At 54.8% G+C, this 17218-nt stretch overlaps 1 protein-coding gene and 1 long non-coding RNA gene across 9 annotated transcripts; one reads left to right on the top strand and one right to left on the bottom strand.

Moving 5' to 3' along the window:
• Positions 1–235: 235 nt before the first annotated feature.
• On the top strand, positions 236–2872 carry LOC101908406 (uncharacterized). Its single transcript, XR_815430.4, has 2 exons — positions 236–2394; positions 2522–2872. It is a non-coding gene; the product is annotated as an uncharacterized lncRNA (long non-coding RNA).
• On the bottom strand, positions 2846–11665 carry SH2B1 (SH2B adaptor protein 1). Of its 8 annotated transcripts, none has more exons than XM_024984709.2 (10): positions 11113–11205; positions 8148–9172; positions 7442–7543; positions 7105–7196; positions 6818–6993; positions 5065–5268; positions 4668–4879; positions 4359–4530; positions 3805–3904; positions 2852–3624 (listed from the first exon to the last, which is right to left on the bottom strand). In XM_024984709.2, exons 2-10 carry the CDS (start codon positions 9081–9083, stop codon positions 3606–3608), a joined length of 2013 nt encoding a protein of 670 aa, XP_024840477.1. In that variant the 5' UTR covers positions 9084–9172; positions 11113–11205; the 3' UTR covers positions 2852–3605. The 8 variants fall into 8 exon arrangements, with proteins under 8 accessions (NP_001192458.1, XP_024840477.1, XP_005224922.1 ...); XM_005224865.5 differs by having other exon boundaries at positions 4303–4530; XM_005224864.5 differs by lacking the exons at positions 3805–3904; positions 11113–11205 and adding an exon at positions 11296–11665.
• Positions 11666–17218: the final 5553 nt, after the last annotated feature.

Consider the following 17218-nt stretch of genomic DNA (forward strand, 5'->3'; position numbering starts at 1 on the left):
AAAGCGGACAGCAGGGAGCTGGCAGGCGGCAGCCAGGTGGGTGGGGGCCCAGAGCTGGGTGCAAAGCCACAAGCTGTTGCTGAGCGGCTGGCCTCGGTGTCAGCTTCCTCAGAGAAGCAGCTGCTCCGAACCCCCCACCCCCACCCCTGCTCTGGGATAGGGGCGTCTGTTGGTCACTACTAGGGTAGCGGCGGGAGGAGCAGACAGAGGGTGGCGTGGGGCGTGGGCAGGGGAGGAAACGGGGGCAGAGACGAGGAAGGTTCCGTGAGAGAACGGTGCGAGGTCAGTGAGGTGAAGCAGCAGCCTCGTGGAAGCAGCCCTGGCCTCAAGTCCTTCTGTCTGGGGCTCAGTTTCCTAAGTGCACAGTGAGGCACATGGACCGCTGCAAGGGTTCTCACGGTTGCTTCCCTGTCTGGCGCCCAAGTTCCCAAGCAGACAGTGGGGCAAAGGAAAGGGGAGCCCCACTTTTGGGGGTGGGTAGGCCAGCAGGGGTGGATGGCACTGCAGGATCTAGCCGCCCCCACCAGCTCATCCTTTCTTCTGCCTGCACTTGGGGGGAGGGTGGCCTCTCGGGTGGCTTAAGGACACGGTGCTCCCTGCCTCCCCCATTTCATGGGTCCAATAACCCTCCCTGAAGCAGAATCCTGTGGTGACCTGGGGGAGTTTGGGGGGCTCAGACAAGGGGGTATGCGTGTTGGGGGTCACATCACCAGGCACCCCCACCTGGGCAAGCACCCACCTTCTTAGGCCAATATCAAGCCTTTCGGTGCTGGCTGGCCTGTCCCCGCCACCACCTGGAGGAGTGACAGGGGCACTGTCTTAAAGGAACAGGAATGCCCAAACAAGGAGAAGGGGAAGACTGGACAGATCGTGGCTTCAAGGGCCTCAGACCATGAGGCTGAGGAAGGACGCAGGCTTTGCAGGGCACCGCTGCCAACGAGGCCCTTTAAGGTGATTCATTTCTGCCTCCCCCAACTTCCCAGAGAGGAAATGGCAGCCAGGAAGGGAAAGCCACCAGCCAAGAGCTGCAAAAAGATCACCGTCAGGGAGGCTGGGTGTGAACGGGGATGGAGGCGCATGCTCTTTTGGAGCACCCCCCGCACACACACACACACCACTATGCCAGGGTCTCCAGGCCCAGAGTTGGAAGGTGTTCATCCCATCCTGAGGGCTGGAGCTGAGAATGGGAATGGTGGACTTCTGAGGGACCACTGAAGCACAGCCTGGCCATTCCCCATCAGTTCGGAACTTCGGCCGAAACATCCGTAGACAAGCTTAGAGAGAAAGTCTCTTAGGCTCCTCCAGCCAAGACATACACATCTTGGGGGGGTGGGGGAGGGGGAATGAGGGGGTCCTGGTACTCTTCGCCCACTCACCTTCAGAAGGTGAGGCCCTGAAGGGTGGCAGGGTTGGGGGCGGGGAGGGGGAGCCTCGCAGCACCAGTTGCTGCTAGATTAGGAGACGATGAGCTCCTGCTTACCCTGGGGCGCCACAGCCTTCTCTAGCCACCTCTCTGAGAACACAGCATCCAGATCCCCAATCCATCCCCCTCCCTCTACAAGGCCAATTCTATCCCCAGGCTCCTGAGGCCCAGGTTTGGGGGAGCCCCAGGGATGAGACCAAACCAGGAGAGCTTCCCCCAGCGAGCCCCCAGGCTGGGTGGCCCGTGAGCCCAGCTGTCTCCTGTCCATCTCCCAACAGGACGCAAGGCCCAGAATAGCAAGGTCATGAGCATGGGTAGGGCCTCCTGGAGGTGGGGGCAGAGGCTGAGGGGCGTGAGCGTGGAGCCTCCACACTGCCCGGGGAGGGGAAGTAGGAGGCAGAATGGGAAGGGGCCCAGCCAGATGGAGGTGGGGGAGGGAGAGGGCCAACAGAACAGGTGGGATTCTTCAGAACCCGGCTCCTCCTTGTTGGCACCTGCAGAGCTGGGAAGCCCAGGGGTGCCCTCAGTTGGAGGAGAGCACAGCTGCAATTCAGTCCAGAGAGTAGAGCCTGGGTGCTGTGGGGGGAGGGGTACAGGGAGGAGAGGGAGATGTCACAAATTCAAACACTCACAGGCCCAGCTAGGCGCCTCCTGGGAGTAAAGTGGGCTGGTGGGCATGGAGCAGATGTGGAAGGCGGGTACCACGTGAGGCTGGATCTTCTGACTTTGGGGAGGAACCAGTGATCTGAACTTTTATGTGAAATTCCAACGGAAACATCATTCAGGCCAAGTAAATCATGTCAGTGGCTTCAACCTAGATGAACCTTCCCATTTTACCGATGAGGCTACTGAGGCCTAAAGAGGTTACACTTTGCCCAGGACACACCACAAATGAGAAGCAAAGGCCAGAGTGAAGCCAGTGCTCTTTATCATCCAGCCTTCAGCTTTCCAGCTTGGCTCTGAGAAGAGAGGTGAGTCAGCCTGCCCCTGGGGCTCTCTGCAGCTAGGCTGTGGTGGCCACATTCAATCTCTCCCAACACAGCCACCGTGCCCCTAGCCCAGCCCCTCACAATCTCTCCTGGCCTGCTTTCTCCCCAGGGTAAGAAGCCTTAACTGAAGAATTCAGAGTAGGAAGGTCTGAACTGATTGGAAATCATCGATCCTGCTGTACACGGCCCTGTCCCATCAAGTTAACTTGGCTGGAGACCCCGAGAAGCATGATTTGGCTCCGCACTTAACCCTCAAGAAACAGGACAGCCCCCCGGGGAGCAATGGGCCAAAAGCTCAGGTCTGGGAGCAACAGGGATTCAAGCTGACCCAGACCTCTGGCCTCTCAGCTCTGAAGTTGGCAACAGAGTGGGCTACCTTCCTGACCCGCCTGTCCCAGCCCCCCACTGCAAACACTGGCCACAGCCATCACAATGGAACTGAGATAAACCCTTTTATTTAGTTATGCTTCTCCATTTTGTTTAAAACAACAAGAACAACCACCTTAATATAACTGACAGCCCTTCCCCCTCACCCTTCCTCGGGCTGAGGGGTGGTTAATGGGGAAATGGCCCCCAGGGGTGGGGCTGGCCATAGAGCCCCGTAGGGAGGTAATGGAGCCTGAATCCCCTGCCCAGGGGATGGGGCACCTGTAGTGTATGAACTGGGGAGTTAGGGCTTTTGAAACTTTTTGTACCAACATACATGCCCTTGGCCGTCAAGGGTCAGGAAGCATGTGGGGAGGGGATTCCCACCGCTCCTCTGTGTCTCGGCCCAGCCCCAATCTCACCAACTGTGGGCTGGGGAGCAAGAAGAGAGAAGGTGGGGTAGGGTGTCTCACACAAAGGAGTACTGGTTATTTATGGCTCTGGGATGGCCCCCTTCTTCTCCGTCGCCCCCTAGTGGTAACTGCTGGAGCTGCACCATCAGGGTCACCCCCGGGGCCCCAGCAGATCCAGCGCCTCCCTGGGCCTCCGTGCCTGGGGCTACGGCCTCTTCCAATTCAACCACGGGGACCAGCTCAACCACGGGGACCAGCTCTTCCTGGATCCCTCCACTGCCCGCTTTCTCTTTCTCTTGCCTCTCTTTGGCTGCTGCGGCTGCTGCTGCCGCCACTTCTGGCGCCCCCGACGCCTCTTCTGCCCCAGGATGTGGGGGATCTGTCCATGAAGGGGGTTCAGGGGGCTGGGGTGGGTCATGGGAGGTGCTCGGTTCTGGATAGGAACGGTAAGAAGACAGACTGATGGTGGAGGGAGGCAAGGTCTTGGAGCAGCCTCCCCTTCGCTCATCCCCTCCCCGGAGCCATGTGCTATCTCCCCCAGATCCCGTCTCCTGAGCAATCCCCCCATCCATGGAAGATGGATCATGGGCGGCGGTGAGAGGACCACACTTACACACAGTCACTCGCTCCGAAGGGCATGAGGGTGGAGGAGGCATCGGGGTAGCATCGATCTCCCTCGCACACCCCTGCATGGCTCCCGGCCTGCTCCCGGCCTGGGGGGGTAGGGGAGGGGCAACGTGGGGACAGATGGGACATTGGGGGTGGGGAAAAGGGAGAGATCAGACAGGGACATCAGACATCAAGGGAGGAGGGAGGGGGATCAGACCGAGCACCCCCAAGAAGGGCAGGCCCAAGGCAAGGCTGTGATGGAGGGCAGAGACAAGGCCAGGGAGGACGCGTCTAGGAGACAGACAGACGATGGAACAGACGGGCCGATGGAATGGGAATGCGCGAAACCCAGCTCTCCACTTCCTCCCAGCTCCAGCATGGAGCCTGCTGCCTTCCTACGTCCCCATGGGCTCCTTTCCCCCGAGAGACCCAACACACAGGCATCTCCTCTGCCCCCGCTCTCCTCCTCGGGCCCCCCACCCCGTCTCGCTGGCACACACACCTCCTCACTTCTTGGGTGCACGGGCACCTCCTCCCCTGCAGACCTGCTCTGCTCACCCTGCTGTCGCTGGGAGGACACGACATAGCTGACAAGGACAACGTCACTGGAGCCTCCAGACTCCAGGGGGATGGGGTGCATCCGGAAATGCTCGAGCATATCAAAGATGGACTGGAACCACAGGTGCTGGACCCGGCACTGACCTTCCTCATTCAGCGAGAGACGCAGGTGCTGAGGGTGGGACGAGCGGGATAAAACGGGAGCCTGAGCCCTACCAGTCATAGAACCCTCCTTCCCCGATGGCAGCATTCCCCGACTAGACCCGCAGGCCCGCTGCCTGCAATGGAGCCTCCTCCTCAGGCACTCACCTTGGCCTTGCCCTGGAAGTTGAAAGTGAGGACATATTCACCCCGCCTTGTCTCACTCTGACGTACCAGGAAAACCCCGTGGGAGCCAGTGCCTCCAGCCAGCACTAGCTGGGCGGCCTTGAGTCGAGAAAGCATCCCATGGAACCAAGGATACCCTGAGAGGGGCTGGTCCCCCTCGCCTCCCTCTGGCTCGCCTTGGAACAGTAAGGACCCTTCAGGAAAGAGGGAAAGAAACCGGGTGTCAGGGAAGCCACCCCGATCCCACAGAGAAGCCTTGCTCTTCCCTCAGGGGTCACTCCCAAGCCCCCCAGGTCGGACCCCTGAGGATCCCAAGACAAGAGTTTCAGGCAGCTGGGCACCAGGCCTGGAAGCAGACACACACTCACACCTCTGGTACCTGTGGCTGTTTCTGGAGTGTCCAGGGGTGGATAAGGGGCTGCGAGGGGATGAACGGTCCCTGCTGGGGGACCCTCTTCAATAGGGATCCGGGGGGGCAACTCTGGGGGAAGCAGTTCCATTGAGTCAAAATGGGAGGCGGCGATGGAGGCAGAACTGGGGGAGATGGATGCTGAGGGGCGGTCTGACAGGCCTCCGTAGGCCCCTGGAAGAAAAAGGGGAGAGCAAAACTGAGAACTTGAAGCTTCTTTTTGGGAGGACTGGTCTGCCGGACCCACTTCCCCAGCGGCCAGGCTACCCTGTGGGCACTGGCATCAGCCGGCCGAAATGCTGGCTCCTTCTTCAGGCACTGAGCCTGATGGTTCTCATCGGTGGCTCCTAACTTATGCTTCACACACTGCTGAAAGGGCTGCAATGATTCCAACAAGGTCTTAGAATCCAAATGTGCCCACATCTCTTCTGAATCAACAGTTGAAATTACAGCAACTCTATAGTTGCAGAATTGGGGGGTAGAACCCCTCAAGTATTTTCACATTAAAAATAGGTACTTTGTCTACAGGACAAAGCCCTCAACTCTCAGTGGCATCAAAGATTCTCCTGTGAATTCTGTCAACCTAACCAACCTGATCTTCATGTTATCCTGTATTCCTGTGTCCTCTGATTTAGCCCAATTACCCCACCTAACTTTTTCAGATGTCCAGGGCTCTCCCCATCTCAGGTCTCGGCTTGCACCATCTCCTTTCTCCAAGCCATGTTCTTTTCTCCTCCTCTGTGCAGAATTCCTCATCTAGCCCACCTTCCCTGATTCTCTTCCTCCCGAGTTCCCAAGGCCTCCTGCTGGTGCTGTTCAGGCTCACCAGGTCGAAGCCCTGCTTTTTAGGAGGGATGTCAACTCAGATCTGAGCTCCTCATCCCACCCAGAGCCTAGCACAGGGTCGAGGAGGTACTAGGAGTTCCTGAGTGTCTGCTGAGCAGCAGGCAGGAGCCTACAGGCGCGTCCTACATATTAGTGCTCAGAGAACAGGAATATGTGGGGTGCGGGGCGCTGCGGCTCAGGAACAAGCTGGCATAGCCTTTGTCTTTGTCAGTGATCCTCGGATGACCGCAGAAAAGCCATTTCTCCTCTCTGCTCTTAGCTGCCTGAGAAATGAGGCGATCAGAACTGAAGACCTGGTAAAGCCCATTCTGGTCCCTAAATTCTTTAATACATTTCTTTACTCAGGCTGTGTGCAAGGCACAGTGAAACTGGAGCTCGGAATGGGGAATCAGAAGAGTGTAGTGGAGTCTAGAAAGGTGAGCTGGGGCCAGGTAGACACGTCTTTTTGTGTTTATGTGTGCGGGCAGCGTACGTGTGTTTAGAAGTTGGGACTCAAGAGAAATCCTAGTACCATCAACATATGCGTGGAGGTCAGAGTAAGAACACAACAAAGATGTACACAGTGTTCTGCGAGCTTGAGAAGAGAACCATTATCTCCGGCCAGAGTGGTGGCCAGCACAAGGCTTATGGAGAAGGTGAAGGGGCGGGGATAGAATGCTGGAGAAGGGCTGGCTTGGGGCTTGGGTCGGGGCAGTGATGATGATGGTTCCAACTGGTAAACCGTGGCTGGGCCTGTTCAGGGACAAAAGTCAAATGTTTGGTGGGTGGCAGCTGAGGTGCACAGCGGAGCCTGGAGAGGCCAGGGCCCGGGCCTCCCAGCTGGGGGGCTTGCATGGCAGGTCCCAGGGTCCTCGGCTCTCTGAGGCCCCAGCCTTACCCTGCGAAAGGCGGTCGCTGCTCTCACTGGGTCCCAGCAGCAGGCCCTGGCTGGGCAGACTCTCCAAGTGGTTCAGGCAGGGCGGCTCCAGGCTGTCTGTGTTCTCCCTTGTCAGGAAGGAGGTCCCAGGGGCCAGGGGGAGGGTCATGGGGCGGGGACTGGTAGCAGGGTAGGGTCTGCAGAGACAGGGAAAACGGTGCTGGGAGGACAAGTCACCTCGGAGAGGCGGACAGCTGCTCCCCACCCCCATCCCTGGGCCCCTCAGTGACAGAAGTCGGGCTCCTCACCCCGGGCTCAGGCATTCTTGGATGTCAGACACCCAGGCCTTCACATGTAGCGCATCAGCTGTCTCCAGGATGTACTCCGAGGGGCCTTCCACCTATGGGGATGAGAGGAGGCCCACAGGCCACTTCCAGGTCTCAAGGCCCTAATGCAACCCTAACAGGAGCAAGGACATCCTCCTGCTCACCCCCCTCCCAGAAAAGCCGCCGCCCTGGGGACACATTCTCAAGGCACCTGGCATCTGTGCCCTTCCTTGCATGTGTATCCCTTGCTTCAATGTCCGAAAAGAGCTTTCTCTCTAACTTGAGTGCTCCAAGAGGGCAGGGAGCCCAGGCCTCCTACCTTAACCACAAAGGTGTTCTCCCGGTCAGGCATCTCCAGGGCTGTGGTTGTCCGCACGTCGGTGATGGTGGAGCAGGGAATGCTCAGTCGAGGCCGAGATGCCTAGGTCACGAGAGAGAACAAGACCCAGACTGTTGGTGCGGAAAGACAATCGTACCCCTCCCTGCAGAGAGATTCAGCCTTCCTTCCACACCCAAAGGGAGTTAGACAAGTAACACTGCTTTCTCTGTCGTGCCCACAGCGACTAATCCAGAGTCAGGAGCTAGCTTTAAAAAACCCAGGCCCTCCCGGGTGGCTCAGTGGTAAAGAATCTGCCTGCCAGTGCAGGAGACACAGGTTTGATCCCTAGTCCAGGAAGACCCCACATGCTGCGGGACAACTAAGTCTGTGCGCCACAGCTACTGAGTCTGTGCTCTATAGAGCCCGCGAGCCGACACTATGGAAGCCGGAGCGCTCGAGAGCCACGTGCTCCTCAACGAGAAAAGCCACCGCAGTGAGAAGCCTGCAAACCACGAAAGTAGCCCCCATTTGCTGCATCTAGAGAAAAGTCCACGCAGCAACGAAGACCCAGCACAGCCAAATAAATAAATACAAATTATTTAAAAAAACAACAAAACAAATAAGCATAGCTCGGTATACGGGCCAAGCCACCACCCTGGTTGCTCAACCGCTTGCTCCCAGCCACTCCACCTCTGCTGGGCCTCACCTTGGGGGGTACGAAGAACTCCAGCCGACTTCCTCCTCCTTCTCCTTCACTTCGAAGCAGCAAGCGACACTTCTGCCACTGAGGCTGTCCCCCTCCCCCTGAGGTAGGCCCCGCTGCCCCTCCTCCCCGGCCCACTCCGGCGGGATCAGGGGCAGCCTCTTCAGCCCCCATGAAACTCAGCAGCTCTTCCCGCTGCACCACGCCTGCACCATCCTTCAAGGCCCCCCCTCCCCGACTGAGTCTCAGCCTCTCAAAACGGTGAGTCCATCTGTCCCCGGGGGATGTCCCGTCGCTGACCAGTCCCCTGCTGACAGTCCCAGCCCCGCCAGAGGAGTTGGAGTTGCTGTTCCCACCTAAAGCCGGGGGTCCCGAAGCCGTCTCCAGGGGCCCCGCTGGAGAGGGCGGGTCAACGGTCCCCCGCCACTGCAGGATGCCGCGGACCGAACCGCGGACCGAGCGACCCACTGAGCGGAGAGAGAAGCGCTTCTTGAGCTTCGGCTTCGAGGAGGTTGTAGAAGAGGAAGAGACCGAGGAAGGGAGGGGGCCGGCCAGGTCCTCAGATGAGCGAGAAGGGCCCAGCACAGCCAGGGGCCCGCCCGCCCTGCAGCTCTCAAGGGACAGGTCGTGTGGCGGGACCTCCACACCAGGACTCAGAGGAGCCAGGAGGGGTGGCGACAGGGAGCCGGAGGCCCGGGCCACCTCCGCTTCAAAGTGCTGCAGGAAGAGCTCGGCAAAACGGCGGGAGAAGGCGGCCTCGGCCCCTGGCCCCGCGTACTGGGGGTGAGAGGCCAGGTAGAGGCGAAAACGGCGGGCAAAATCCAGGGCGGCCGCCCGGGCGTGGGACTCGCAGAACTCCCGCCAACTCGGGGGAGGCGGCGGGGGCAACGGGGGAGGGGAGGGCGAGGCCCCATCCTCCGGGGAAGGGGCACCATTCATGATGGCCCCCAGGAGGTGGAGAGGGGGAGCCTGTGGGGAGGGGCGGCAAAGAGAGAAGCGGCCAGAAGACACGGGGTGAGCGGCAGCAGCTGCAGAAGGAAGAGGCACATATATGGAGTCACTGCTGAGGTGGGACGGGGCCAGACCCCCTCCTCTGGTCTAGACTTCTTAGAGTGCAACTGGAACACACACCACACTGCCTCCCTGCCCTTCCCCAGGTCCTTGCGCCCCACAAGCCCCAGCCAATCAACCGCCCCCCTACTCCAATGTCTAGCCTGCACCCCTCCCCCTGCTGTCTCCCCATCCACATTCCCTGGCTTCAGCTCCAGGTGTGATGGACCGCTGGACAGCGCCTTCCTCTAAACAGGAATCTGTTCCACGTTCCCTCCCTTCTCTAAAATGATCCTTTGATATTTATCACCTGCTTCCCAGTTGCCATTCTTACCTTTCCCTGCGAGAGGTTTTAACAACCTCTGTAACAAAAGAGGAACCCGGAGCTCAGAAAGTTTCAGAACTCCAAGTCTCCTGTTTTTCCCACTGCATAGTCCTCGTCCCCAGGCACTGACTGTGCCAGTCTCAAGCCACTGCCCCTCACTGCCCCAGCTTGCAAGGGAGCCAGGCCTGCAGAGCTTAAGAGACCCTGCCTCCCACGGTCCATCACTGAGGACGGAGGTTGCTCATTAAGGACAGACCGATGAAAGCCAACCCCAGGGCCCAGTAACCAAGCACTGTATTTGGAAGGCTTGGAAGGGCCAGAGCCCACTTCTTGGGTGGCCCTCCAGCCTGGGGCCCAGAGGCAGCAGCAGTGTGGGCTGGGTCTGGGCGAGTCTTTGCTGGCCACAAAGTAAAACAAAACAGGGAGCTGGGGCCTTGGGTTTCTCACCTTCCTCTTCTCTCACAGAGGAGTGTGCCCTAAAGGCTGGTTAGCTTGGTGGTTAAGGCCATAGGCTCTGGAGTTAGACTTAGGATGAAATTCCATCACTGCCACTTATTAGCTGGGTGATCTTGAACAAATTACACGTCCTCTCTGAGCTTTGGTTTTCGTATTTATAAAACAGGACTAATGATCCCTAAGCCCTAGAACTGTTGGGAGAATTAAACAGGACGTGTCCCGGCTTGACACAAAGTAAGCACACAACAAATGACAGTCGTTATTACTATCTTTATGGGGTTCTGATTTTCTCAAAGAGAAATCAGCAAAAGGAAGAGCCTTCCCAAGGTCTTACAACTAGCAAGTGGCAAAGCTGGGCAGGGAATTTACAAACCCATGGCTCTTCTGTTAGTGTTCCTCCCCCATGTTATACTTGAAGATGACTGGCACCAAGAAGGGGGTGAAGGCAGTTCAGGCAAATCTCCCCAAACCCCAGACTCCTGTTCAGACCCAGGTCAGCGCCCCCTCCCCTTTCTCTTTGGCTTGGACCCTACACACTGAGATGGCTCCAACCATAGGGGCAATTCCAAACCAACGACAAGACGCCAGGAGATTAAAGAGTCATGGAGCACGGGGGAACCGAGCCAAGAGGTGTAGACACAGCAGAGAGCCCAATCTCCAGGCAGAGGCCACCTCAGCTCACACCGGCCCACCCAACCCTCTGCACCACAGGCAGACCAAGCCCCCCTTCAGGCCCGCTGACCCTGCGGGCCCTAAGCTGGTGAGTCAGTTTCTCTTTCGTCAAGCGGGACTCAGATACATTTTCCCACTGCACCTGCCTCTTGGCTCAGTTCTGATATTTCCCGAAGGGCGGGTGGTGGAGGGTGCAGGCTCCGCTCCTGGCTCGGACCCTCCGGACCCGGTGGTCAATCCACTTCGACCCGACCCTCCTCCCCGGACACCCTCTACCCGCCCATTCCCCGGGGCCGCAGCCCCCAAGGAAGCAGCCCTGTCTGCTGCACTCTCCGGGGCCGGGCGCCCCTCCTGCCTCTAGACCCCCCCACGCCCGCCCCCACCCAGGGCTCCTCGCAAGCGTCGGGGCCGGGTCGCGGAGAGGGAAGAGGGACTTGAAGAGGGGGGTTCCGGTTCCGGTCCCACCTGCATCTCGGTCCCCGCGGTTAGCTCCGGCGGCGGCGGCAGCTCCCGCTCCTGCCCCACCCCCCCTCCGCGACTAGCTCCCAGCCCGGTTCTGCGCAGGCGCCGGGACCCCCTTTTTTCCCGTCACCGTAGGAAGCGACCATAGAGAAGAGCGGGGAGAAGGAAGGGCACCTTCACACTCACTTCCGCCATCCTCCCACTCCGTGCAGCCCTTCCAGAGCGGAGAGTATGTGAGTCTCGGAGGGCTCAGTGACTTCTCCAGTTGCGCCTACCAGGATCGGCAGGAGCAGCCATAAGAAGGGGTTGGGTCCTACCAGAACATCCTCCCGGAGGAAAGTCGGGACAAAGGGGAGCTGTCAACCATAGCAAAGGGACTTTAGTGGAGTAGAGTCTCGGGGGCCTGACGGAGGCTAGAGGAGCCAGGTACCGGGAACCAGCGAGTTGGGAAGGCTGTTTGAAGGGCCCGCCGCAGCCTAGAGCGCCGTCCTGGGCCGCTGAGGGGTTCGAGGACACCGCCCCCAAGGAGCTGGGGGAGGGAAGATGCGGGTGACCTTGGTGAGGCCCTGAGAGGAGGCGGAGCCTGAACTTACGACCTTGGTGGTTTCTTTGACGAAAGTACTGGATGTTCCAGGAGATTCCATCTCTGAGCTTGGGAACTGGAAGTGGGGGCGGTAGGAATAATGAGGTCAGTTTTGGGCGTGTTTGTGGGACGTCAGGAGACAGTTGGACACACAGTCTGGAGCTCAGGAGAGACATCAAGGCCAAATACAGAAATTGAGACGGTATTAAGGTGTAGAGGGCAGTTGAAATCATGAGCAGGATGAGATCCTAGTCACTCAGATCTCTCATTGACCCAGCTCCACTGGCCTAAGCAATAAGGGACTCTTTGGACTCAAGCCATTGAAAAGAATGGATCAAGTTTATTCAGGAACAGCTGAATAAAAGGGCCAAAAGATATCAGTAACCTGTGGTTCACCTCTAGACTGAGCTCTCCCCGTGCCTCCCTTAGTGGCAAAATAGATTTCTGTAGCTCCAATCTTAAGTCCTAATAGCCTAGCAACTCTTTCAGGGGCATGTTTTTGCTCTGATATTTGCAGTAAAATTCCCAGAACTGACTTTAGCTGATTGGCTTGGATCACTTGATATTCCTGAAACACAAAGTCTTGGCCTAGCCAGTCTTAGTCCCCATCTCTCCCCCAGCTCTAGCCGAATTAGCATCAGCTCACCAGGTGGCCTTTGTTAAGGTCTTCGTCACCATCTTTGTCCATCCATCTTTCCAATTCAGAAGATGTCAGTGGAAAGGACTCTAGTTCTGTGATCACCCCGCTCCTCCCTGACAGGTTCACACTCCCTTTCTCTGTAGTTGGCCCATTGTTGTCCAGAAGAGAGACAAGGTGAGGAATACAGAAAGGGGCTGGTGATGATGAATTAAGTTTGGAAATATTGTCTAAACTGTCCAATAAACTGTGCAATGACTGAAATGTTCTCTATCAGGACTGCCTAGTATGGTAGCCACCAGCCACATGTGGGTTTTGAGCACTTGTAATGTGGCTAGTGTGACTAAGGAACTGAAGAGTTTTTTTAGTTAATTAAAATAGTCACATGTGCCTAATGACTTACTGTATTGGTGTAAGAGATGTCTGAGGACGACTAGGTGGAGCTGTCCACCAGAGACAGATCTACAGTCTGAGCAGTGTGATCCGTGATCAGACACAAGTAGTGGTTAAAGGCATGGACATGAATTAGATTGTCCTGGTATTACCTGTAGAGAGAATAGGGCCTAGAACTTAATTTTGGGAAACAAACCACATTTAACGGGCAGGCCAAAAAAAAAAAAAGAGTAGAAAGTGCCGAGATGATGTCTTGGATCAGGTTTTCCAGAAGCACACCCAGAGATGAGAATTTGTGTGCCAGTGATTTTTTTTTAGAGTGCTACCAGGAGAAACTAGTAAAAGAGTGGGAGGGGCAGGAGAGGAAACCAAGAGAACGTGTAATCTCAGAGAACGTGTGAGAGTAGTTCAGCTTGATTCCTCAGGGAAGTTCTGGATGTAAGTTGTGACTCAGATTTATCCAGAAACAAGGGAGCTGGGCCTTTCCTGTACCAGCATTCTTCAGCGGTTAACTAGGGCTTCCCCTGGGAGACGTCAATTCTCAGGCACTTCATCAAGGCAAAGCTTCCAGTAGCCTGAGGACAGGACAGTTCTCAAGAAAAAGAAAAAACATCTAGAAGGTCTAATTGTATGAAAAACACCACAGACCAAAGACCAGGGGGGTGTGGTAATAAGAGCATGTGCATGCGCATAATTGGGTGGGGTGGGGTGGTTGGGCAAACACTTCATACACAAATGATAAGGGATCCATGGGACTGGGCATTGCTCTCGTCTCCTATAGAAAACACTGACTTAGATTGCTTAGTGACTTTGAGAGTCATTTTTAGGGAAGTGAAGGAAGCAGAAGCCAATGGTAGCAGACTGAGGGATGAATGGAAGGTGAACAAGTGGGGGTGGGAATGTGAAGAGCTGTGCTACACAGTTTGGCCAAAAAGGGAAGGAGATACGGAGGGCTGTAGAGGATGGAAAGGTTTGCTTGTTTGTTTATATCCTGAGGGAAGCTGGATTTTATGTCTGAAGTCTTAGGAGAAAGGAGCCAGTAGAAGGGATGGTAATTGAAGGAGTGAAGTTTCAATTACCATCCCAGGGGAAGGATGGGTCCAGAGCCCAGGTTAAGCAAGCTGTTAATGTGAAAAGCAAAACACTTCTTCCTCCTTAGGAACAGGGGATGTAATATTAAGGATGCTTTCAGCTACAAGTAATAGGACCACTGCTTCCCCTACTCCATTTAAGGTCCTAAAAGAGGTGGAGTTTGTTGGTTCACAGAATTAAAAAGTAAGAGGTATGGACTTTCCTGGCAGTCCAGCGGTTAAGACTCTGTGCTTCCACTGCAGGGGGCACGGTTCCATCCCTGGTCTAGGAAGACCCCATGTGGCATAGAAGATCCCATGTGGCATGGCTAAAAAAAAAAAAAAAATCAGAGATAGAATGACACGAGGCATGGCAGGAGCCAGAGGCTCAAGCAGGGTCCATGTGAACTTGCTCTCTTAGCTCTGCTTTCCTCTGGGTTATCTTCCTTCTCAAGCAGATTGCCCCCTCCTAGGGAGCAAGATGGCCACCAGAGTTCCAAGCTTACATTCTACTAGCTTCGGTCCCAGCAGAGATAGATCATAGCTTTTCCAATAATTCTAGCTCAAGTGAAGTAGGGCTACATCTCATCAGCTCAGCTTGGGTCACCCAGTGCCCATCTTTTGTATAATAAGGAATTTGTCTGGTCTTTGTTGCAGGTTCCTAGCACAGAACTTTTAAAATTCCTGCAATTTCCTGAGTGACAGAAGTGTGTTACTTGTGAACCCCTTCGATCACACCTGAGTTTTTGCTGATGAAATGACTAATGGCAAGCCTCTACATAGCTTCAAGTTGGGGGCTGGTCAGCAGAAGCCCCAACTTTATGATTAGAGGGTTGAGATTTTGAGCCAGTTTCATCTCCAGAGGGAAGGGGACTTGAAGATTGAGTTCAGTCACATGGCAGTGATTTACTCCACTGTGCCTAAGTACTGAAACCCCTAATAAACACTTTGGACACTGAAGCTCGGTGGGGCTTGTTGTCAGTGAAGACACTGATGTGTGGGGAAAGTGATACGCCCCAAGTCTATGTGGACCCTCCAGGACTTCTCCCTATGTAGCTCCTCATTTAGCTGTTCCTAACGTATCCTTAATTATAAAATATAATCGTAATTGTACTAAAATGTAAGTATAGTGCTTTTCTGTACCCTGTGAATTCTAGCAAATTATCAAACCTGAGGGGGCTCACGGACACTCCCGGATCTGTAGGTGCTTGGCAAGAAGGATAGATGGCCAGGGGACCCCACTTGCAGCTGGCATCTGAAGTGGGGGCAGTCTTGTGGAGTGAGCCCTTACCTTGTGGGGTCTCTGCTAACTCTGGGCAGTAAGTGCCGGAACTGAACTTCAGGTCACCAGTGGGGGCTGAAACACAATACTAACCCTGAATGGACAGTTGTGACCATGAAGGATAGATTAGGTTGATTGGTAAACACTGGATCATGGACCGATCAATCACCTGAGGTAGGGATGGGCTGAGCACAGCAGAGGGTGGTTCTTCAAAGGAAAACCAGAGTCTCTCCCTGAGGGGAAAGTGGCTGCTTACCGGTTGCTTCTGGAGGTCATCTGGACCCTCCCCCACCCCATGAGATGGAGACGTCAAATTCAGCCTTGGTGTTTTGGCCAGAACTTCCTGCCCCTCCAAACAAATCATGCTTTGCTCAGTCAGAACATCTGACAGCTAACACACTCCACCTTCATGTAGGCTTGTCTCTACGTAATATTACACGTAGGTATTACACACGCCATTCCCCTGCTTCTGCCAGTCTTCCTCCTCTGGTTTCAGGCTCCAAAGTGTAGCCCCCTCTAAGAAGCTACGCAAGGCCAAGGCACTGAGGCAGCCTCTCAAGTGCCTTTTATTTAGCAGCTTTTGTGTGAGCTTCACAGAGTGTTTGCAACTGGAATGTCTCCACTCACATCTGAGTGACATGAGTGTGATCGGAGTTCTGTGTTTGGAAGGATAATCAGGGCCAGTATGGGAGCGTTGAGACTGGACATAGAGAGGAGATGGGTGCAGTGGTCCAGGAGGGGGGTGGTGCTGACCCGGCCAAGGCAGAATTCCAAGGAGAATGTCCAGAGGGATTTCTGAGGAAACACTGCCAGGCTGGCTGGAATATCCTGAGTGACAGAAGTGTCTGTAACTTGTGAGCCCCTGAAAAGAGTGAAAGATGCCCCTGAGTTTCCAATAAGTCTGCTGAGTGGTATCAAGGACAAGGCTTTAAGTCCTAGTCCCCAATTTGCTACTAAGTTATAGGTCAGCCCAGAACCCATTTCAATTACAGCAGACCCACCTCCTTTTAGAAGTTAAACAGCTACAAAAAATCCTTACAGATCATAAATTTTAGCCTCTTCACTCACCCCCATTTTATAAAGCAAAGGCCTCAGAAGTTATAGTGATTCACTTGTATTTTTTAAGTGAATGTGAATACAAAATTTGCTTTCCACTGAAAACACTGAGAAACTTAAGCCCAACACAATGCGTCACTGAATGATCAACTGAAATGATTCAACAAATTCTTCCTTCAACAAATGTTTCTTGACCTAATTGTTAGAAACTATTCCTAAAATAAAAAATAAGTTATTAGTATCATGAGCTGGTGAGAGAGAAAAAAATAACAAAAAACAAAACCCAACAAACAAGCCAACTACTAAGATAATTTTGGATACTTAGGTGCTATGAAGAAAATAAGAGGACCGTTGGTAAGAGGGTGTCAGAAGAGGTGACATGTGAGGTTGGAAGATGAGAAGGAACAAGCCATGGGGAAAGCTCCGGGGAAGAACATTCCAGGAAGACGAAAGCACATTTGCAAAGACCCTGAGGTAAAAGCAATCGTGGGGTGTTTGTGGAACAGAAGGATGCCCAGTGTGGCTGGAGAGAGTGAGAGGAAAGTACCAGATGGGGATCAGAGGGGTGGACAGGGGCTAGATCGTGCCCATGCCAGATCACAGGCCGTAGGGAGGATGTCGGACTTTTTTTTCTTACGTTTACTGACCAAAAAAATATATGTTTACTGAAATATATTTACCTGCCATACAATTCACCCATTTAAAGTAGGAGTTTGGATTTTATTCCACGTGTACTAAGGAGTCATTGAGGGAGGATTCATTTCTGATTCACATTTTAAAGACTGATCTGGTCGTGTGGAAGATGGATTTGACAGATATCGAGAATAAGGACAGAAGCTGGAGGACCCACTGGAGACATCATGAGGTAACTTAGGCGAGAGATGATCCCAGTTTGAACCCCAGTGTTGACAGGGGAGAGAGAAGCGGTCACACTGAGATTTATTTTGGAGAGAGAACCAGTGGGACTGGGTAATGGACAGATGTAGGGGTGGGGGAAAGGACAAAGGTGGTGCCATTTATTCAGATATGTAAGGAGAGTAGGGGAGAAACAAAGTGTCCTGTTTGGGGTATGTTAGGTTCATAGCATC

This window comes from Bos taurus, chromosome 25 (assembly GCF_002263795.3).
Source record: "Bos taurus isolate L1 Dominette 01449 registration number 42190680 breed Hereford chromosome 25, ARS-UCD2.0, whole genome shotgun sequence".
Classification (NCBI taxonomy): Eukaryota; Metazoa; Chordata; class Mammalia; order Artiodactyla; family Bovidae; genus Bos; species Bos taurus.